At 52.1% G+C, this 22,698-nt stretch overlaps 2 protein-coding genes across 3 annotated transcripts in view; one reads left to right on the top strand and one right to left on the bottom strand.

Annotated features, from left to right (window-relative positions):
* Nucleotides 1–183: 183 nt before the first annotated feature.
* Nucleotides 184–16,027, bottom strand: SURF4 (surfeit 4). 2 transcript variants are annotated; one of them, XM_068155913.1, is made up of 7 exons: nucleotides 15,794–16,027; nucleotides 15,105–15,182; nucleotides 7,585–7,771; nucleotides 6,468–6,544; nucleotides 5,591–5,634; nucleotides 3,967–4,153; nucleotides 184–3,059 (listed from the first exon to the last, which is right to left on the bottom strand). In XM_068155913.1, the coding sequence occupies exons 1-7, from the start codon at nucleotides 15,839–15,841 to the stop codon at nucleotides 2,793–2,795; spliced, it is 888 nt and encodes a 295-aa protein (XP_068012014.1). In that variant the 5' UTR covers nucleotides 15,842–16,027; the 3' UTR covers nucleotides 184–2,792. The 2 variants fall into 2 exon arrangements, with proteins under 2 accessions (XP_068012014.1, XP_068012015.1); XM_068155914.1 differs by lacking the exon at nucleotides 15,105–15,182 and having other exon boundaries at nucleotides 15,794–16,023.
* Nucleotides 16,028–16,292: 265 nt separating this feature from the next.
* ADAMTS13 (ADAM metallopeptidase with thrombospondin type 1 motif 13) overlaps nucleotides 16,293–22,698 on the top strand; it is a 59,053-nt gene continuing 52,647 nt past the window's right edge. The window contains exons 1-6 of the mRNA XM_068155911.1: nucleotides 16,293–16,494; nucleotides 17,128–17,223; nucleotides 17,707–17,751; nucleotides 19,496–19,570; nucleotides 21,116–21,220; nucleotides 21,416–21,486. Of these exons, the coding sequence (XP_068012012.1) occupies nucleotides 16,480–16,494; nucleotides 17,128–17,223; nucleotides 17,707–17,751; nucleotides 19,496–19,570; nucleotides 21,116–21,220; nucleotides 21,416–21,486 (407 nt within the window). The 5' untranslated portion in view covers nucleotides 16,293–16,479. The remainder of the gene's footprint in view (nucleotides 16,495–17,127; nucleotides 17,224–17,706; nucleotides 17,752–19,495; nucleotides 19,571–21,115; nucleotides 21,221–21,415; nucleotides 21,487–22,698) is intronic.

Raw genomic sequence — 22,698 nt, 5'->3', positions numbered from 1 at the left:
GGCTGGGGAACTCCACCACCTCTCTGGGCAGCCTGTGCCAATCCCTGACCACAACTGCAGCAAAGAAGTTTTTTTTCCCCTGAGATCCAGCCCTCCCCTCAGCTCCCAGGGATCACCCTCTGCATGAGGAGGTGGCACAGCAAGCAGGAGGCCACGGGAGTGGCACCAGCCCCACGCACCAAGTGGATACAAAGATGCCATTGGTTTATTTTTTGATTGTTTCCAAAAGAATCAAACCCATTTTCAAACACAACTAAGGTACAAAATACAGCATAAAAGGAGAATTTAGACCATTTTTGTTTTGTTTCTCTCCTCCTTTTCTTTTTCTCCACATAGAAAGCAAAAAAAAATAATAATATATATATATATACTTCAGAATGAATTCCAGAACACTCTGCAGAGCCAATTTGCTAGCTGACCTGGCTTGGGAGAGCTTTCTTGACCCACCAGGGATGAGGTCACTTTGTGGGGGGGAGATGCACCAATACAGCAGTGTGGTGTAGGAAAGCAGAATCTTCCACCTCAGGGCTCACAGGAGTGAGCCTGCCTGTTGTGCTGCCTAGGATCTATGCACCTAACTGTGCCCCCCTCAGCACCCAAACCCTGCTGCTGCAAGGGGCAGGATCAGTTCCTTTTCTGAGCTCTTCAGCTGGAAAGGAGACTTGATTCTTCACAGAGACCTTCAGACTAGTCCAGCATCCAGCTCCTCAGTTAGGGCACAAAGAAGTCAGGGAAGAGCAAATCCACTTCAGGGCTTGTTTTCCATCATTCCATTTACAAATAATGACCACCACCTGAGGATGGCTTTGCCTTGGTGGAGCCTGGAAGCTGCAGTGAAACTGAGCAGAAGCACCTTGTGGTGCTCATCCCTAGCTCAGGGGATTAGTTTTAGCTACAGAGACAGGCAGAGTGACCACCAGGTGAAACCTTCTCCTTCAAAGCCCACTCCAACCAAAACTTTCTATGTGACCTGACCTGCAGTGCTGGCTTCCACCCACCCCCCAAACCACCAAGTGGTTCCCTTCAGCAGCAGCAGCACACCTTGCTACTACCCAGGCCATCTGCCCCTTCCCAGCCTGCAATCACTGCTTTAACTGGTTTCATGCTCAAGAGGGCTCTTGTATTTCTCAGCAGCTCTTGCAGCATGGTTTCTCTCCTAAAGGTCAACCATTTCAGCTGAACTGGCCAGGTTGGTGTCCTCACCAGGAAAGCCTGGTCAGCAGCTCCTGGGGTTCAGCTGAGTTACTCCTTGGACAAACAGTTGAGCAGCTTTCTCGAGGGAGAAGACAACAGTGCAAGGAATCAAGGGAACGTTAGCAGGTTGGCAGGGCTGGCTTTCTAGTGTCCTTTCATCATCTAGGGGAAGAGGCTTTACCTGGGTGACTAGCAGAGGGCAAAATGCCTCCTCTGAGCAGCACCAAGCATGGTCATGGCACAGAGGTCATGGCACTGAGGGGTGAAAAAGGAGCCTTCAGCTCTCCTCACCACTCTGCTGGGGAAGGAGCTCCTCAGAACAGGCAAGCTGCATCCCTGGCTGCTCTCTCACTGCACAGGCTTTGCTCTTCATTCCTCAGCCCCAACTGTTTGCTTGCAGAGATGAGAAGGGGCAGCATGGGGCTGAGCTCCACCAGCTCCAGCTGGCCTGAGATGGCAGAGGGAAGGGGCTGTGCCCAGGAGTTCAGCACCCAGTTCTCCCACTGTGCAGCCAGCTGAGAGGCTGACAGAAGTGAATCTAAGAAGCAAAGACTACAGATTAGAAGACTGACTTACATGGACTGAGTTGGGGGTTGAAAAGGGGGAGCTTCTGCAATTCTGGAGACACTTTCACCAATAACCTGCAATTCAGACAGGAACTGGGGGGACAGATGGATGAGAGCTGGTTAACAACAGAAAGGAGCTTTTATTATGGAACCTGCAGCACAACTTGGCTCCCCTCTTGGGAATTCAGGAGGGGCTACATTGGGGAAAGAATGCTGAATAAAGAGTTCTTTTGGCACAGAATCCTGACAGAACTGAACATTCTGTCTCTGTAGGACTATCTCCTCCCATTTGTTTCTTGAAACACCATTAGCCAGACAGGATTCCTGATTAGCAATCCCAAACTCTCCCTTGTCCCCCCCCATTCAAGAGCAGAAGTGGGATGTGTTAAACCCTCCTCTCTACCTTTTCTTACCTAGAGGGGAGTACAACTACTGTCAGGGTCTTCTTTTTGCCTTCTACTGGGGGGCAGGCAAGGCCTCCCCTTCTTCAGAAAAAGAGAATTACAGGTCTCTGAGCAGCAAACTAACAGTGATTAATTTGTTGTGATGCTGCTTTCCACCCTGCTAAGCTAATGCCAAACCCAGCCATGGAGCTCCTTATGCAGTGTGGATGAGGGTGACAAAGGGGATGATCCACTTTTGGCTTCTTGTTTAAGTTACAGCTAGAACCCAACAGCACACTTGAAAGATGCAGCTGTATCTGCTCACAGTATTTTCCAATTCAAAACCCTGCTGACCTTAAAAGACAGCAACTGCTCTACTGCAGCTCACTGAGGCAGTCAGCAAGGTGCAGGCTCCTTGGGTTAGTTCCACAATCTAGGAAGCTAGGATAAGCCTAGGCAACGTTCCTTGAAGAAAGAGGGGACTTTAACTATCATGTTACTGGTGCCACTGGAAATCAAATTCAGAACATCTGTGCCTTTGATAGGAAGGGGGCATGTACGTGTAAAATGCTGGCAGTTTCTGTTGAATCCATAGAGAATCAGTTCTGGACTTCATAGGTTATGTCCCAAGAAGTGTTTGCTGTTCCTGTTACCACTCTTTTTTCTTCTCATCCATGGAGACTCCCCCAGGACCCAGTGCAACCACGAGGAGAAGCCCTCCAATGACAGAGGTGGTCTGGAAGAAGTCGTACTTGAGGAAGTCGTGCATGGGCTTGTAGGCTGGGACGGTCCAGAAAGCATTGAAGTAGATGTTGATGCCAAAGAGCCAGATGACAAGAGTCAAGGCAGCCAGCTTAGTCTTGAAGCCAATTGCCACCAAGATGATCAGGGCTGTGCCTACAATGTTCTGCAGAATCTGCAAGAGGGGAAAAAAAACCACAAACAACCACCCCCAAGCTTACTCCTGGTGCTTCAACAGGTAGAGGAAGAGGCCAGAGCGTGGGGCACTTGGGTTAGCAGGGCACAGATGATCCAAGAATCACAGCATGCCACCTTGCAAGGGCCCCCAAGGATCATCTGGGCCAACCTCTCCAGGAGGTAGGAGAGTTGAAATGAGCTGGCCCAGCACCCTGTCAAGTTGAGTCTTAAAACTCTCCTATGTAGGGCTCTCTACTGCTTCCCCTGGGAGATAATTGTAGCCTTCCAGGATCTGAAGGGGACCTACAGGAAGGCTGGGGAAGGACTTCTCAGGATCTCAGGTAGTGATAGGACTAGGGGGAATGGAATGAAGCTGGAGGTGGGGAGATTCAGGCTGGAGGGGAGGAGGAAGTTCTTCCCCATGAGAGTGGTGAAGCCCTGGAATGGGTTGTCCAGGGAGGTGGTTGGGGCCCCATCCCTGGAGGTGTTTAAGCCCAGGCTGGATGAGGCTCTGGCCAGGCTGATCTAGTGTGGGGTGTCTCTGCCCATGGCAGGGGGGTTGGAACTGGATGATCCTTGTGGTCCCTTCCAACCCTGACTGATACTATGATTCCAATGCCCAACTGCTCTCATGGGGAACAACTTTCCTGTGGAGTCCAATGGGAATCTCCCCAGACAGTAACTTGTCCCTATCAACCCTAGTCTGCTCCATGGGACTCCTTGCAAAAAGGGAGTCTCCATCCCCTTGGTAGCCACCCTTTATATAGTGGGACATGGAACTTCATACCCATGTTAATTCAACTGAAAAAAGATTGAAACAAGCACTGAGCAGGCCCTGCAGGTGATCTGGGAGGTGGTTCAACAGCCCAGCTCCTTAACCCATCCTTCCCTTCACAGATACTTACAGAAAAGAAGTTCATATCAAAATGCAGCAGTGTCATGAACATGAGGACCAGCAGCACACGGCCCCCCAGCTGCATGTACTGCTTTGGAGAGCTTTCCCTCATGGTGGGGACCCCGGCAAACATGCTCTTCCCCTCTGAGCGGGACTCAGCCAGAAGCAGCAGCAAGCCTCCCCCAAGGGCAAGGTTCCTACAGAAAGACAGAAATGAGGAGGTGGGGGAAAAGCAGTTTACTACAGTTTGCACTGATCTAGAAAGCCTTCTCTGGCAATTTCAACTCAAGGAGAATCACAGAATGGGTTGGGTTGGAAGGGACTGTGAAGATCATCCAGTTCCAACCCCCCTGCCATGGGCAGGGACACCTCCCACTAGCCTGGGTTTCTCAAGGCCTCATCCAACCTGGCTTTGAACATTTCCAGGCTTGGAGGCTCCATAACCTCTCTGGGCAACCTGTTCCAGTGTCTGTCCAGTGTCTGTCTGGGCAATCTGTCCAGTGTCCAGTTCACCATGAGAGTGGTGAAGCCCTGGAATGGGTTGTGCAGGGAGGTGGTTGAGGCCCCAGCCCTGGAGGTGTTTAAGCCCAGGCTGGATGAGGCTCTGGCCAGGCTGATCTAGTGTGGGGTGTCCCTGCCCATGGCAGGGGGGTTGGAACTAGCTGATCCTTGTGGTCCCTTCCAACCCTGACTGATACTATGATACCAGCCTCATGGAGAATTTCTTCCTAATGTCTCATCCAAATGCAGCTTCTTCCAGTTTGAAGCCATCACCCCTTGCCCTGCCACTCCATGCCTTATTTCAAAGTCCCTCTCCAGCTCTCCTGTAGCCCCCTTCCAACACTGGACACTAGTGAGGAGTGCCCTGCTCTGCCCCTTGTGATCTGTGCCTGCATCAAAGTTCCCACCCCAAACAGCAGCACTGTCCAACAGTTTGCACAACAGGCCTGTGCAGTCACCCAGAGCCTGCCAGGGAAATCCAGCACCCACAGCTGAGCCAGAGCTGCTCAGCATCTCTTACAGCTCATATTTGGTCCTGCCAAAGTTATTCTGTACCTCAGGTTTTGCCACATATGCCAAAAGTAGTTCAGAGGTTGCTCTGGGAACACAGAGCAGCAGAGCTGCTATGAGAAGTTACACATTTACAGGCTTGTAGCAAGCCCAGAGCTCCTGTGCTGGCTCCCTGCCCTCCTCTCAGAGCTAACAGCCAGCCATCCCTCAGGAGGTGACAAGAAAGCTCATGGCTAAGGGCCCTGTCTCCTACTCAGAGAAGGGGTTTAAGAGATTTAAAAGCCCAGAAGCCACTCCACAACCCACATGCTGTAGTTTCCTTGGGAAATGGCTTCAGCCATGCATGAGCACAGCTGCTGCTTTGGCCATTGCTGGACAGTTTGTGAGCTCTCAGCAAGGAAGCAAAGCACTTAGATCCTAGTGGGTGAGGATTAGCCTTTCCCTTCTCCACTGCTAAGCCTGCTGCCTGTGGCTTAACACAGACTCTGCTGCTTTGAAGGGCTGCAACTTCTTGGGTTTAGTGTGAATGCATCACTTGTAAAATCTTTTCCAGGTGCAAAGATGATTTCCTCTGTCAAGAAGCAGCAGTGCCAAGCTTTCACTCCAGTTTGCTAATGGCATACCTCATCAGGAACTTCAGGTCCCATAGAATGCTGTATGCAATAGTCTAGGGAAAGAAGAAAACAGGTTAAAACACCACAGAGAGGACACCAGAGCTCTGCACTGATGCCACACTCTCATTTAGCTTCTCCTACAAGCTTGGCAGTGTGTTACACTGAAGGGTACAAGGTGTCTTACATGGATGTGGCCCAGGCAGGGTAAAACAGGGAACAGGAGCCAGGATTTGATTTGTGATTCAGCCACCACAAAACTTCACTGGTTTGAAACAGGAAGGATGCCACTAGCTTGGATCCCTTACAACAGCAGGGTGGTGAAGGCCAACAAAACAACAACATTGAATCATGCAATGGTTTGGGTGGGAGGAGACCTTTAAAGGTCATATAGACCAACCCCACTGCAGTCAGAGCCCCAGACAATCTGACCTGGAATGGTTCCAGGGATGGGAGATCTCCTACCTCTCTGGGTACCCTGGGCCTGGCTCTCACCACCCTCAGAGTGAAAAAACCTCCTCCTTATCTCCAATCTCCCCTCTTCCAGCTTCAAACCATCACCCCCTGCCCTACTGACTTGCACCTCCAAGTTCCACATTTGGCACATCACTGACATCCAGGTAAATTTGAGTTACTTCTGCTAAATTGGTCAAGGTCAAGTCTTGAAGCAAGGTCTCCAGCTGACTAATTGCAATTACAGCCAAGGATCTGTTGGGCACATTAGAAGAGAAGCAGCAAAATAGTTCAGTGCCATCAAGGACTGGCACTAGGCCAGGCTGGAGAGGAACTGCAGGGCTGGGAGTTTGTGTTTCAGTGTTGGTAGTGCTGGGGCTAAGAGTGGAGATTTGCAAGCCCTGGCTTAGAAAGGCTGAAGATTTAAGCCTCCTACCTGTAATGCTATAATTCCAAACAGTCCAAAGCAGGCATATTGCACAAAGTTCCTACTCAGCACCAGGATACAGCCACCTGAGTTGGGGAAATGGAACATGGTTACAGATGGGCTTGCACAGGAAAAGATGCTGCAGGAATGCAGACTCTGAACTGAGCAGACTCCCACTTCTCCCAGCTGTGCCACAGACAACATCAGGCAGGACATTTTGGTGCACACTGGCACAAACCACTTGGAGAACTGAGGAGTTTTAGTGCATTTTAAGGTCTTTTATCATTCCAGAACCATCATTTCACCAAGGGGAAGCACATGCTGAATGCAGTCCAGAGCACAGTGCTGGGCAGCAGCACATTACAAGTCAAAGAGAAACTCAAATCATTCTGGGTTTGCCTTTTTGTTTTTGAGGTGAGATAGCTGTTAGGGCAAACAGACTTCATTCCTCTGCCTTGAAAGCTTTTGTGGCAAGGCTTCTGTCACAAAACACTGACAGCCCTTGACATGAGGAGTGGTAACTACACTGCTGACTCCACACAAAAATAGGGGAGTAAAAACACCCAGGCACAAGACAAGAAACGGGCAGAGCAAACAAGAGCAGATCACCAACATGATGCAAGCAGAGAAGAATTGTACTGCTCTCCATTTCTCATACCCTGAGTCCACCTAATACACCTACAAATCTCTGCTTAGAGCCACAGAGTGGCTTGGGTTGGAAGGGACCTCCAAAGGTCCTCCAGTCCAGCCCCTGTGCACTCAGCAGGGATATCCCCCACTAGATCAGGTTGTTCAGAACCTTGTCCAGCCTGATCTTAAGTATCTCCAGGGATGAGGCCTCAACTACCTCCCTGGGCAGCCTGTTGCAGTGTCTCCCCACCCTCCCTGGAAAGAATTTCCTCCTAATCTCCAGGCTTCCCTCTTCCAGCTCAAAGCCACTGCCCCTCATCCTGTCACCACAAGCCCTTGTCAAAAGTCCCTCCCAGCTTTCCTGGAGCCTCCTATCAGTGCTGAGCTGTCGGCGGCTACGAAGCAGTCAGTGAGGCGTCCTCTGCTCACACCAGCCAGGGCGGCAGACACACTGCAGCACTCTGACATTCATCTCACCAGCCTTAGAGCCACTTACTGAGCTGTCCAAAGAGATTGATGAAGACAAAGATGGAGGCCAGGAAGTAGCCACAGTTCCAGGTGCCGTCGATGTAGTCCCGCTGCTCGCTCCACTGGAACCACATGCGGATGCCGTCCTCCAGGAAGGTGCTGATCAGGCACAGCCGCGCCACGTGGGGCAGGTACTGCTTGGTCACCCGCAGGAACTGCAGGGAAGGAAGGCAAGGTGACACCCAGAGCAGATCAGCCCCAGGCACCCCAGGCCCTGAGGCCAGCAGTTCTCATGCACACAGCATCACCAACGCCCAGAAACACAGATTGCAGCGCTTGGATTGAAGGCGGTTTGAGGAATCAGAGACGTCTGGGATGGAAAAGCCCTTTCAGATCATCCACTCCAAGCATTCTCCAGCTCTACCAAGGCTGCTGCTAATCCATTATCCCTCAGCACCACACCTCTGCCTCTTCTGAAACACCAGCATGCATGGAGATTCAACCACCTCCCCAGGGAGCCTGTTCCAGCCTTTGAGAAGCTTTTTGTAGCACCACAGAGCTGTTGGCAAGGCCTTGTTAAAAAGCAGGATCCTTTCCCTTGCCCCTTTCCATGTCACAAGAGCTGTGTTTTGATGGAGCTCTGACTAGTGGAGGCTGACCTTGGGTTTAGTTTGTCTATCTCAGGGTTTCATGTTACAGCTCAGCTATCAGATAGCCAGGAGCTGAAAGGGCAACCCTACTCCCACCCACAGGCTCAGGCACTCACTAACAGAACGATTCAGGGAGTCAGGCTGACAGAAGTCCAATTCTGGACAAATTCAAGAGCTTTCTCCCAGCTGGGTCCCTCTACCACTCTGAACAGCAGCAGTGCAAAGCCTGGGCACTTGGGCAGCTGTCAGATCAGTGCAGTCACTGCCCCCTGTATCTGGTTGCACAGACCCCTTCATCCTCAAGCTCACTGCTTGCTTTGCTCTGCAACTACCCCAATTCTAAAGGGACAAAGCCAGAACTTCCCAGGGCTGAGGGGTGAAAACTCATTGCCTCTGATTATGCCAAGAGCTTTACTGTGGGGCAGGTTATTACTTCATGGAGCCTTCCACCAGGATTTGCAGCCACTCAGAATGCCAGAACCCATTTCATGCCTGGGTTCAGCTCAGCCAGATCACTACAAGGTCATGTTTGGGGTCAGGGTATGTGGCTGCCTGAGTGAGTGCAATCTAGTAAGAAACAAATGCAAACTTCATCTAAAACTGACTACAGGATTATCCAGGGTGGCAGGAGCTGTTTGGGCAGGCTGACACTTGTCCCTGTTACAGGCCTAGAGGAGAGCTGGAGAGGGGTTTTGTTACAGACAGGTAGTGCTAGGATGAGGGGTGATGGCATCAGGCTGCAAAAAAGATGGGTGTCGGTAAGACATTAGGAAGCAGCTCTTCCCCATGAGGGTGGCAAGAACAGATTGCCAGAAGTTCTGCAAGGGTTCAAAGCCAGGCTGGATGGGGCCTTGAACAACCTGATGTAATAGGAGGTAGCCCTGCCCAGGACAGGGTGTCAGAAGCAGATGATCTTTCAAGTCCCTTCCAGCCCAAGGCAGTCTGTGATTCATGTGGAACTGCTTGACTCCAGTGATCCCTGCACTAGGACTCAAGAGGAGGCACCATTGATCAGGCCCCATCAGCCCACACAAAGTTCAGTGTGATGCAAGGAGCTGGGGTTGTTCAGCCCGCAGAAGAGAAGACTCTGGGGAAGACCTTAGAGCAGCTTTCCACTATCTGAAAGGGGCCTATAAGAAAGCTGCAGAGGGACTCTTTCCAAAGGCCTGCAGGGATTGGATGAGAGGCAGTGGTTTGAAGTCAGAGGAGGTGCAAACTGGAGTTAGGAAGAAGTTCTGCTCCATGAGGGTCATGGAACACTGCAACAGGTTGCCCAGGGATGAGCCCCATTCCTGGAGATACTGAAGGTCAGGCTTGACAAGGCTCTGAGTAACCTTAGGTAGTGGAGGATGTCCCTGGTGACTGCAGGAGGGGTTGAACCAGATGACCTTTGGAGGTCCCTTCCAACCCAGACCCGGCAGAAGAGGCACACAGTCCTTCAAGATTTAGATTGACTTCAGGTTAGACACCACAGCTGCTTGGCTTCTCTCTGGGCAGAATCCTGTTCTGGCAGCAGTGTGTGCTTTCAGTGCATGTAGGAGCACAGAGAAAGGAGACTACAGCCAGCTCTGAAAGTTTATTACCACAGAATTGTGCTCCAAGATAAGACCATTGAATCCCATCACCAGCCTGAAACCACCATGCCTGCTAAACCACATCCCCAAATCCTTGCCCCAGTCATAAACACTAAGGGCTGTTCCAAACCCTATGCCAATGCACAGCCTTGCAGACTGTGTAACTGAAGATTAGCACAGGCAAAGGAAATCCAGCAAGCCTGCTCAATAGTTAATTAACAGTTAATAGGGGAACAAACTCCCCAAGTTGTACTCTGTGCATCCAGAGTCTAAGGGTCAGGACTCCAGCTAATCGAGTCAGTCTGAAGGGCAGCTGTACTCTGACTCAGGGCTGCACTTCAGGCTGTTCTACACCATGTCAAGTTGGATGAATGAGTCAGAAGACAACTGGTGATCTTTGTCACTGAATAAGACACATCATGCTTTACAGCTTTCTTCCCTCCTGGATTTCACCCTCTGCCTGGGCAAACCTGCTGAGGATTGCCAAGGATAAAGGTGTTTTGGAAGCAGGATAACAGCTGAAGTGGTTCACAAAGTGCTTTGAGACACACAGCAGACAAGCTTGGGCTGGAAGGAAGGAAGGAAGGAAAGAGGCCATCTGTAGAAATAAGAAAATAAAAACACTGCTGTGGAAAGGCTGAAAAAAACCCAGCAAATGTTAGAGAGGGAATCATCTGCCTCCTGGCCTCATCTCTGCTGCTACTGCTGCTGTGGGTCACATGAGATGATCTCTTCCTCTTCCCTGAGCCAGCCACCAGCAGCCCAGGTGAAGCAGCCAGGAAGGTACTGAACACTTACCAGCTGCCATGGCACAGAGGGAGCTGAACACTACCCATTAACCAGGGGTGTACACATCCAATCAGCTTGAGACAAGTCAGAGGGACTGGAGCCTGAGGCAGCGGCAGTGCTAAGCAACCTTCTGAGACACATCATCTCTGGTCATCCAGAACTCCTGTGGCTGCATTTGCTGAGCTAGGCACAAGTTGAAAGCCCTGCACACAGCAAGGATGAAGTAAATAAGCTTCAGAACCAGACTGCATGAACCAGATGCAAACTAGCCATGGGGATCCAGTGAGAAAGGACAAGAACTGAACTTGAGGGAAGATTGAGACTGGATAGTAGGAAGAAATTCTTTCCACTGAGGGTGGGGAGACACTGGCACAGGTTGCCCAGGGAGGTTGTGGATGCCCCCTCCCTGGAGGTGTTTAAGGCCAGGTTGGATGAGGCCTTGAGCAAGCTGGGCTGGTGGGAGGTGTCCCTGCCCGTGGTGGAGGGGTTGGAACTGGATGATCTGTAAGGTCCCTCCCTACCCAAGCCATTCTATGGATAATACATGGGAACTACAAGAGCAGCATAATACACATCAAGTGATTTGACAATTACAGGATTCAGGTATAAATCACCCAAGGAAATGAACTAAGGACAGAGTAACTTGTAAGAAAGAGGAGATATCTAAAGTGGGACTGAACTGCTAGCACCACACATCCTGGTTTTGTCCCTACACATCACTAACATGTGGCTCAAATGCTGTACCCTGAGACCACTTCCTACTTCCTTTGATTCACACAGATAAAAGCAGCAGTAGCTGCAGTTAATGAACTCAACATGGGACTTGAAAGAGGCACTCAACTGAGCACACTTTTCTGTCAAGATCGATGGAGGGGGCAGTGTTAAACTCATGGCAGCAAGGAACTGGATGACTTATTCTTCCATGGGCTTTGCATCAACTCTTCTCAGTACATCCTGCCTCTCTGCAAGAGGCAAAACATCTTGAGAAGAGACAACAAACCACTCAACTCAAACCATTTTAAAGAGCAGCTGGTTCTGTGTTGGCAGCCAAACGCCTAAGAGGCAGCAGAAAGGCTTTGTGTCACCACTTCCCCCTCTAACAGGGTCAGAAAAGCAAGGATAGATTTAAATGCTCCTCTTAGTTTAAGAAACATCTTGCAGAAGAGGATCCAGGGATTTCCCCCCCCCCCCCAAAAAACAATAATCCAATCTCTGCTCAAACCTCAGCTTTGAAAAGGATTGAAATATTGAAGTCTGCCCAAGAAGAGGTAATAAAGTGATGCTGATATGGCCCTCACCACGCTCTCGAAACTACACTCCCCCTCCCACCAGCCTCCAATCTGTTACAGATGCCATCCATTCTCTAAGTGTTCACAGCATGGCATATTTACAGGGCTTTTAAGACCAATACACAGGAGGAGTTGGCAATTTCAGCTGTCTCCTAGGTGTATTATAGCCAGACAAACAGAGAAGCCTCTCCTGTGCTTGTCCACATGCGAGTTCTTGAATCAGGGAATCTGTGATCATGGTGATCTAATCCATGCACACTGCTGCACAGTGTCCTCAGCCTGGAGTTTCTGGTAAAGGTGTATCCCAAATACCCAAGGGATTGCTTTGCTCTGGGAGGGCAGAGACCCCCAGCAGCCCAGGACAGCAGTGATCTCTCTTGGAACAGGATGCTCAATCCTCTGCCCGAGGGAAGAATCACTTCCTTTCACCACCTGTATATATCCACTTAAGGAGAACCCACTTAATAATCCCAGGGGCACTAGCACCTATCTGGGTTAATCAATGTCTACAAGTTATTTGTGACAATTAGAACAGGGGCTTTTCCACTTCCTTCTACAGCAGGAAGAGATCTCTGACCCACTAGAACATTGCCAGTGATCTTAATCAGGTTATTAATTGCAGGGCAACTTCTTGGGAAAATGCTTCCCCCCAGGTGTGCTTTATGCTAATTTCCTCTTCCAAAATCCATTTGTTCCTCAAACTCCTCAAATGTGATTTATTGTGTACTGCATTTTGTTAGCTCGCCTCATGGGACAGCTCTGTGTCAGCCTAACCAGAGCAGGCCATTTGTCAGTGCACTGATGCCGTCTTGGTTTAAGCCATGACGACATCACCAAGAGTTTCCAAGTTAAGTTTTTAATCCAAAGCACAGAAAAGGAGTTCAGATTAACAAGGATATGCTTTCTCCTCCCTCCTGTTTGCTGCAAAATAGGATACAGAGATGCCAGAGTCAGATGAACAAGAGGCACCAGCATTTAGGTTGGAAAATGAAACAGAAACCCCAGGGTCTGGCTCTTCCTTAAAGTCCTTTCCCTGCAGCACAATGACTCAAGAATTTCTTGTCATATCTGTCCATAGTTTTGTTTCAGAATGACAGGAACACCAGGCACCCATGTTCCTAGAGATTATATCATACCCTAGAGAAGCTGCTTGAGATCTGCTCCCTCTTCTGTGCATGAGGGAGGAATAGCAACCAATTCTATAAACAATCAGCACAGGCCCCACATACAACTGTCTTCAGTGCAAGTATGTGGTGACTGCAGCAAAGCTCTTAGCATCCAATAAATTCACCAAAAATCACTTTATAAGAGATTAACTTACTCATAAGTCAATCAATTAACAACATTAGGCTGGTGTGATGGGGCTTAAAACCAAACCAACCCATAGAGCCTGTAGCTGGGCATCACTGAACCAAGACCCCTGCTCACTCTGAACCCAGAGCCTGATTTCTAGCACTGCTCACCACTCAGATTTTAGGAACCCTCAACAGCTTTTCCCACCCTCCCTAATATCTACTAAGTTGCCTTCTCCAATTAAAAAACCCCACAGGACCACTCCCCAATATCCCCCTAGGAGCAGCACCACTCTGCTGCAGCTCTTGCAAACTGCCATCTGCACAGAGCAGAACCCCTGACCAGCCATGCTCTGCAGGCTGCAAACCTAAGCTACAGCCACACTAAATGAGCAGCTTCTTCTCATCACAAGTGACCCCACCACCAGTGCTGGTGCTCCCTTGACCCCAAGGATGAGATAACTGCAGCCAGCAGAAAAATCAACTCATTTTGTTTCACCCTGACTGTGCAGCTCAGTGACAGGAGCGCTGGTGACAGCAAAAAGGGGAACGTCACCTTGGAAGCAGGCAAACCCCTTTCAGTGGCAGCCAGCTGTCAGGCAAGCTCAGCTGCCCTGTAAGATCACGCAGCAGTTCACCCCTGGATGAAGAGCCACTTGTTACTGCTTCAGGAGAGAGACTTCTGAAGAGCAGCTTGGCCATCCAAGGCCTAATTTGCCATTTCAAATGGAAATGGTAGCATTTGAGAGCAATTAAGCTTTAATGTTTGAACTTAAAGAACAGAAGATTCTTGCTTCTGTAGGAGACATTCTGTACTGACTGACCAGCCGTGGAAGTTTGCTCTAACATTTTCCCCACAAGGCTTTTACACCACAGAAATTAAGACTCCTTAGGTCTCGAGCACTGATACAGGGAGCAGGGAAAGTAAAGATGTCACTGAGACACACAGACAGCTCCCAGAACAACCATTGTCCAGCTCCAGCACCTCTGCCTCCATCAAGGGCAGTTTCAACATCACTTCAAACGTTCCAACTGTTGTGGGTCTGTTTGGTTTTTGTTTTTCCCAACCCATGGTGAACTAACAGATTCTGTACTGCCAAGTGTTAACTGTGCAATATATACCAAAGGTTATTGCTCAGCAAATCTCTTCACTCCTACACTGCTGAGTATTGGAGCTGCACACACAGAACTGAGAGTACCCAGTCGAGCTAGGGGGCAGCTTCTTGGAGACAGAGCTACCAAAGTTACTTGGAAAGCCATAAAAATTGTTTTGCAATCTGATGGGCAAGTGCACACAAACACCCCAAGTTCTGTGGCTCGAGGGAAGACTCATCTTTAAACAGATTGTGGCCAAGCCTAAATAAAGTTGTGCCATTTAAAGCTCCTTTGGGGAGGAAGCAAAAGGGCATTTCAGCTGGACAAGAGAGCTTTCAGGAGCACGAAAAAGAAAAGGCATCTTCAAGACAGCCAGAAATAGTCACACAGGAACAAACAGAAAAGTGTTATAAAAAGGTCAGGAGAAGTGCTGTGAATTTTGGCAAGTCATCTGCACACTACAGTGAGAGTTCACCTTCTCCTCTAAAAGGAGTAAGAGGTGAAGGGAGGATGACAGGGATGACCCAGACACTCCATACACTGAATATTCCACGCACCATCAGAAGCTCTGTCTCCCAGGAGCCTTCCATCTGGGGGTGGGGAAAAGTGTGCAGAACAGGTTTTCCCAGTGAAACTCAGTTCCTCTGCCTTTACACAGAGGCAGCACAGCCCCCTCAGAGCTGTGACGTGTTACCGTGCACCACACAACTCAACACTCAGAGTTGTAGAAGGAGACTGAATCAGGTTTCCCAGAGAGCTTGCTAAACATGGTTAGACTCTACCTCTCATTATCAATTAGATGAATCACCATGACAGGGAAGATCTTTCCAACACCATCACCAGCTGGTCAGCTACTTACTTTCCAAAAAAACTCTCCTCTCCTATTAATAAGAGACCACAAACTTCGTTTTAACAGTGAAATCTGTAAGGGCCTCCACTGAAATAGAAGTAAAAAGGGTTACCAGAGAACATCAGCCTGGCTGCTTTCATTTTGCCCCAGTTCCAAGGCACAGCACAGCACTACGCTGCTGGCAAACCTCTTCCAATCTGGGTTCTCAGACAGCAGTCCAGGCGTTGATTGCTGATTTCCTGCCACCATCGCTTACCTTGCTTTCCCACACCCCTTTAATGCCTCTTTGCACCCCTGCGTTGCTTACAATGAGACCACAGCTTCTCAGCCTCCTGCTCTCCTTCTCCTTGGGGACAAACCCAGCTCCCAAGGAGAGCCCTGCTCCGTCCCAGGAGCAGCCACAGAGCTCCCCTAAGGGCAGGGGGCTGCCACTCCCGCAGGGCCCTGGCGGCCGGGCCTGCGCCGGCGGGAAGCCAGACCCCAGCCTCCCGCCGCCAAAGCCCGGAGCCCCCCGAGAGGGGCAGGCAGCCGGACCCCGCAGCGCGCCGCCGCCATCCCGGCCTACCTCAGCGCAGCCCCTCAGGGCAGCGGCCTCCCCCACCCCCAGCGCGGCGAGCCGCCCCTCACAGCCGGCCCCGCTACCCGAGGCAGCGGCCCAGCGCACAAAGGCGGGCTGGAGAAGCCAGGCGGGCACCCACCTGGTCCACGAAGTCCTCAGCGGTGCCCATGATGTCGTTCTGACCCATGGCGGCCGAAGAACGGAGCAGGAGGGGAAAGGACAGGACAGGACAGGACGCTGCCGGCTACTAAGCGCCTGTGGCCCAGCCTCGCTCTGAGGGACGGCGGCGGGAGGGGCGGGCACGAGAGCAAGCTGAGGGAGCGCCGGGCCGGGCCGCGCCGCCGCTGGGCTCTGCTGCCACGTAGGCCAGGCCTTAAAGGCGCCGCGCGGGCGGCAGCGCCGGCGCGCAGGGGGCGGGGCCTCCCCGCCCAGCAGCGGCCATCATCCCGCCCAGCGGCGGCCATCGCCCCGCCCTCGCCGCCGCAAACCCAGCCCACAGGCGGCGCGGCTCCGCCCACGGCGCTGCCGGCCACGCCCAGCGGCCGTCGCCTCCCCGCCCTCTTATAAGGGCCGCTCCCTCCCGCCGGCGGGAAGCGGCGGTCCGGGCTGCGTGGGCTGCTGGCTCCTTGCTCCTTGTTCCTTGTTGTTGCGTTGTGCAGCGAGTGGTACGGGGGTGGTTTTCGGGCTGCAAGCGTAGCCTGAGGGAAAGGGAAGCTTCCTCAGTTCTGTGGGTGCTGGGCGGCACCTGAAGGCTGGCTCTGAGCTCTAGGGGTCCTTTTGCACCTGCTCCTTTGCCTGCCTCACCTCACCAAGCTCTGTCCCACCATGGAGAAGTACGAGGTGCTGCCTCAGGCCTTACCTGGTTGCAAGGGGGTGGCTGTAGTTCTGTGGGGGGGGTGTGTAGGTGATGCTGGGAGGTACAAGGCAATGGGGAGGTAGTGGAGTTGGCTTGTGGTGGGGGGATATGGACCTAGGGAAGGGGGTAGGCACCATGAGGTGGGAGTGCAAGTGGCTCTGGAAGGGAGTATGCAGCTCTGGGAAGGGGTTTGTGGTCTTGGAAGAGAACATAGGTGCCTTGTGATGGTGAAGAGGGAGTATAAGGTGCCCTTGGAGGGTGTATGGCCCTGGAAGGAGGGTAGGTGGCCCTAGGCAGGGTGTGTGTGGCCTTGAGGAGGGTGTAAGTAACCCTGAGGAAGTGGCCTGTGGGGCCACAGGGTGGGAAGCATGGTGGTGAGAAGGCTCTGTGGAAATGGGGATGCTGTGCTCAGCAGGAAGGAGGGGAAAGGAATGTCTTGGAGAAGAGGACCTGTGCCCCTCTCAGGAGTTGGGGCTCCCCCTCTCAGCCATGGGGAGCTGGGGGATGTGCTGTGTGCAGGCTGGCTGTGGGAAAGTGGGTTGAAGAAACTTCCTGAGTGGGTGGTCCTCCTACTTGGAGCTAAGCAAGTGTGTTACCCTCTCTCCTCTGCCCCACAGGTGCTGGAGCAGCTTCAGCCTGGGGCCCTGGGCACTGTGCTGGTAGCTGCATTGAAAACAGCAGGGGAGGTGGAGGAGCAATACATAATCAAGCAGGTGAGGAGGTGGTTGCTAGGCAAACAAGAGTCCATTGGTGTGTTTGCCATCTCCATGGACCCTTCTGACAGGAACAAACATCTTAGGTAGCTTAGCCACAGGGTGGGAGGAGTCTTCCACCTTTCAGTGCTGCTGGCTTGGGAATCAGAAAATTGAAGTCAATGTAGTGGAATATTGAGGTTTCAAATGTGGAAAGGGCAGCAACCTGTTTAATTCTGTTCAGGGTGTTTTCACTTTAGCTTGCTGCTGCTTTGATAGTGCAGGGGAAGGGCTGCCTGGCTGTTGCAGACTCATTTAAAGCTCTGTTTCTGGCCATCTCCAGAGAACAAGCCTCCTCCCAACATCAGAGATGGAGCTGGCATTGAAAATGTGTGCCAACCCATAGCCAAACTTGCAGTTCCAATCAGCTGGGCAGGATTGCTCTGGCTTAAATGTCTCCTGTTTGTGTGTGACAGCCTCATCCTTCTCTTCTGTTTGGTGCAGGTTGAATGCATTGAAGAACAGCAGGCAAATGAAGCCTTGAAGGAGGTATGAGTGCAGCTCTTCTCTGCTGCCCCACTTACAAAGGCCAAAGTCTTCAAAGCCTTTTAGCTACAAGGATTAACTAAGCAAATAGCCCAGACCTAAATTGGGTAGGGCCATCTAGGGGGTGCTCTCCTTGCCCTCTGAGCTCAGGTCAGGATTTTGTCTTAACTGTGTTTTGGTTTTGTTTTTCTCTCAAGACATTTGATGTGCCAATTCAAATGGGCTGCTGGAGCTCAGGGGGGGACTCCTTCTTTTGAGCTGGAGACCCAGAGGAGAGCTCATCTCTTTGGCCCTTCAGCTCCAGGAGCATCTGCTTGTAGTTTATTATTAATGACTCCCCTCCCAGTTAGCATTTCATTACATGTTTACTCCTCAGACATTTGGGGCTGGGAATGATTTGCCTGGCTTTCTGTGTTTGGGTGCAGGCTGGCTGCAGTGCCTCAAGGGAGGAGCAGCAGCAGCAGCATCCAAGCCACTGTTAAAATGCCAACATTGCTTCCAACAAAACATGTGAGGCAGCACAAAAGGGGTTAGGCTCACAGCACCTTGCCTGCTGCAGCTGTGGCTGAGGGAGGATGCATCTCTGCACACAGGCTTCATCCTGCTGGGGAGAGGTGGCCTCTTTATGCACTGAGTCTGGCTTCCTGCTAGGATGGGATCCAATCTTGCTGCTGGTGGCCATCTCCAGTGAAATCAATGCAGCTCTGCCAGCTGGGGAGAAGAGCTGTGGTTCTCCTTAGTTCTTCCATGGTGCCTGCACAGCCCCAAGCACAACTGCAGGAGAATCAAGCTGACTTTGGGATTCTTTCTTCCCTTGTCACATCCTCAGCAGATTTGCTGAAGTAATAGAGAGCCCTGCATGGAAACCAGCTTCAGGGAGAGGAGAGCTCACTAGGAGCTGTGCATCTGCTGCACTTTGGCCACAGCAACCCCAGGCAGAGCTACAGGCTGGGGGTAGAGTGGCTGAGAGCTGCCAAACAAAGAGGGACCTGGGGGTGCTGATTGACAGCTGCCTGAACATGAGCCTGCAGTGTGCCCAGGTGGCCAAGAAGGCCAAGGGCATCCTGGCCTGCATCAGGAACAGTGTGGCCAGCAGGAGCAGGGAGATCATTCTGCCCCTGTACACTGCACTGGTTAGGCCACACCTTGAGTCCTGTGTCCAGTTCTGGGCTCCTCAGTTTAGGAAAGATGTTGAGATGCTGGAAGGTGTCCAGAGAAGGGCAACAAAGCTGGGGAGGGGTCTGGAGCACAGCCCTGTGAGGAGAGGCTGTTCAAGGCTCTGGTAATCCATAGATTCATAGGATGGTTTGGGTTGGAAGGGACCTTAAAGATCATCCAGCTCCAGCCACCCTGCCATGGGCAGGGACAGCTCCCACCAGCACAGCTTGCTCAAGGCCTCATCCAGCCTGGCCTTGAACTCCTCCAGGGAGGAAGCATCCACAGCCTCTCTGGGCAACCTGTGCCAGTGCCTCACCAGCCTCATGGAGAAGAATTTCTTCCTAATGTCTCTTCTCCCACCAGCCCAGCTTGCTCAAGGCCTCATCCAGCCTGGCCTTGAACACCTCCAGGGAGAGAGCATCCACAGCTTCCCTGGGCAACCTGTGCCAGTGTCTCCCCACCCTCACTACAAAGGATTTCTTCCTCCAGTCTCAATCTGTCCTCCTCAAGCTTCAGTCCATTCCCTCTTGTCCTACACAATGTGACTGTGGAGCCATGGAAATCTCTTTGCTTTTGTTATTCTCTGCAGGCAATGGATCTGCTGCAGCTTCAGCATCCAAACATCTGTGCCTACAAAGAGTTGTTTGTGACTTGGGATAAGCAGGTGAGAAGGGAAGAGGAGTGGTTCAGCTGGGACACATGGTGGCTGTAGGTCTGGCAGCCTTTCTTTTCCAGGCTGGAATTTGGGGTCATTGGTGAGGTGCTGAATGAAAAGATGGAAGAAAGGCTGTTTGAGTGGGGAGAAGCCTCCTCTTGAGCTGCTGAACAGACAGGCTGAGAAGCTGTGAGGGTAGGTGCATTGAAGTCCATTTCAGTGGTGCCCACTGACAGGGCAAGGGGCACAAAGTGGAGCCCAGGAGGTTCCATCTGAACAGGAGGAGAAAATTCTTTGGTGTGAGGCTGCTGGAGGGCTGGAGCAGGCTGCCCAGGGAGGTTGTGGAGTCTCCTCCTCTGCAGAGCTTCCAACCCCACCCCTGGCCATTGTGCTCCTGGGCAAGCTGCTGTGGGTGCCCTGCTTGAGCAGGGGGTTGGACTGGATGATGCCCAGAGCTCCCTTCCAACCCCCTCTGTGCTGGGACTCACCTGCAGATCTTACTCAGTGCTCTGGCAAGGTCTGTGTTGGTTTCTGGTTGTGTGTTTGACTTACCTGAAGCCATGTGGGGCAAGCCAGCATGCTTGGTGACTCTGTCTCCCAAAAGCACAACAGACAGGCTCTAGGCTTACTAAAAGCCACTAAAGGTTGTCATCTGTGGGAGAGCTTCATCAGCTCAGGAGCTGATCTGCTGGAGGGCAGAGAGGCTCTGCAGAGGGACCTGGACAGATGGGCAGAGGCCAAGGGCAGGAGATTGAACACATCCAAGTGCCAGGTGCTGCACATTGGCCACAGCAACCCCAGGCAGTGCTGCAGGCTGGGGGCAGAGTGGCTGAGAGCAGCCAGGCAGAGAGGGACCTGGGGGTGCTGGTTGATGGTAGGCTGAACATGAGCCTGCAGTGTGCCCAGGCAGCCAAGAGGGCCAAGGGCATCCTGGCCTGCATCAGGAACAGTGTGGCCAGCAGGAGCAGGGAGCTCATCCTGGCCTGTGCTCAGCACTGCTGAGGCCACACCTTGAGTCCTGTGTCCAGTTCTGGGCTCCTCAGTTTAGGAAGGAGGTTGAGCTGCTGGAAGGTGTCCAGAGAAGGGCAAGAAAGCTGGGGAGGGGTCTGGAGCACAGCCCTGGGAGGAGAGGCTGAGGGAGCTGGGGTTGCTTAGCCTGCAGAAGAAGAGACTCAGGGGTGACCTTATCACTCTCTACAACTACCTGAAGGGAGGTTGTAGCCAGGCAGAGGTTGGTCTCTTCTCCCAGGCAAGCAGCACCAGAACAAGAGGACACAGTCTCAAGCTGTGCCAGGGGAAGTTCAGGTTGGATGTTAGGAAGAAGTTCTACACAGAGAGAGTGATTGCCCTTTGGAATGTGCTGCCCAGGGAGGTGGTGGAGTCCCCATCCCTGGAGGTGTTCAGGAGGAGACTTGCTGGGGTGCTTGGTGCCATGGGTTAGCTGTTTGGGTGGGTTGGATTGGTTGATGGGTTGGATGTGATGATCTTGAAGGTCTCTTCCAACCTGGTCTGGTTTATTCTAAACAAAGCTCAGAGCACCTTGCTTTATTCCAGATATCCTCTGTGTTCCTTTGCCTGGTAATGCAGCACTCAGGCCAAGGAGATCTTTCAGCTCTGATCAAGGCAAAAAGGCAGAAGAAAGAAAAAATCCCAGAGATGGTAACAAGGATCTCAGAGAGGAGAGGCACCTGGCCCAAGGGGCAGAGTCTCTCTGCTTTTATCTCCTTCCCTTTGTATTCTTCCCCCTGCCCAAGACTTCCCCAAAGTCTTCTCAGTGTTTTGCTGAAGGGTGGGGCTGGGAGCTTCCTTCCAACAGATATTTGGAAGTGATTCTGTTTGTGTTCCCTTCCCCAGGTGGTCCTGAAGTTCCTGGGACAGATGGTGGATGCTCTGTTTTACATACACAAACAGAGCATTCTCCACAGGTGAGCAGAAAGCTCCTGCTCTGGCTGCTGGGAGCTGGCAGTGCCAGCTGGTTCTGCACAGCTGCTCAAGAGGCAGTGGATTTTACTGTTCCAAAAGGGAGAGCAGGAGGTGGTTCTGGGGTTGGTTTCCAGATTAGTTCTCTGTGGCTTCTGGAGGAGGGGATGGAGTCCATCAGCAGGAAGTTTGCAGATGACACCAAGCTGGGGGCAGGAGTTGAGCTGTTAGAGGGTAGGAGAGCTCTGCAGAGGGACCTGGACAGGCTGGACAGATGGACAGAGGCCAAGGGCAGGAGATTGAACACATCCAAGTGCCAGGTGCTGCACATTGGCCACAGCAACCCCAGGCAGTGCTACAGGCTGGGGGCAGAGGGGCTGAGAGCAGCCAGGCAGAGAGGGACCTGGGGGTGCTGGGTGATGGTAGGCTGAACATGAGCCTGCAGTGTGCCCAGGTGGGCAAGAAGGCCAAGGGCATCCTGGCCTGCATCAGGAACAGTGTGGCCAGCAGGAGCAGGGAGCTCATCCTGCCCTGTGCTCAGCACTGCTCAGGCCACACCTTGAGTCCTGTGTCCAGTTCTGGGCTCCTCAGGTTAGGAAGGAGGTTGAGATGTTGGAAAGTGTCCAGAGAAGGGCAACAGAGCTGGGGAGGGGTCTGGAGCACAGCCCTGGGAGGAGAGGCTGAAGGGAGGTTGTAGCCAGGTGGGGGTTGGTCTCTTCTCCCAGGCAGCCAGCACCAGAACAAGAGGACACGGTCTCAGGCTGTGCCAGGGGAGGTTTAGGCTGGAGGTGAGGAAGAAATTCCTCACAGGAAGAGAGATTGGCCATGGGAATGTGCTGCCCAGGGAGGTGGTGGAGTCCCCATCCCTGGAGGTGTTCAGGAAGAGCCTGGCTGAGGCCCTTGGTGCTGTGGTTGAGTTGATCAGATGGTGCTGGGTGCTAGCCTGGACTGGATGATCTCAGAGCTCTTTTCCAGCCTGGTTTATTCTGTAGTTATCTAGTTTTTGAGTTTGATCTGGAATTCTCTCACCTGAAGGAGATGTTCTCTCTGCTGCTTTGAATGTGCTGAAATATTGGTGTCCAGGCTGCCCAGGGAGGTTATGGCTGCTCCCTCCCTCCCTGGAGGAGTTCAAGGCCAGGCTGGCTGAGGCCTTGAGCGAGCTGGGCTGGTGGGAGGTGTCCCTGCCTGGGGCAGGAGCTGAATGATCTTTGAGGTCC

This window comes from Melanerpes formicivorus, unplaced genomic scaffold (genome assembly GCF_026170545.1).
Source record: "Melanerpes formicivorus ecotype bairdi unplaced genomic scaffold, bMelFor1.0.p_v2 SCAF_33, whole genome shotgun sequence".
Classification (NCBI taxonomy): domain Eukaryota; kingdom Metazoa; phylum Chordata; class Aves; order Piciformes; family Picidae; genus Melanerpes; species Melanerpes formicivorus.
This window is presented reverse-complemented; position numbering and strand designations above follow the sequence as displayed.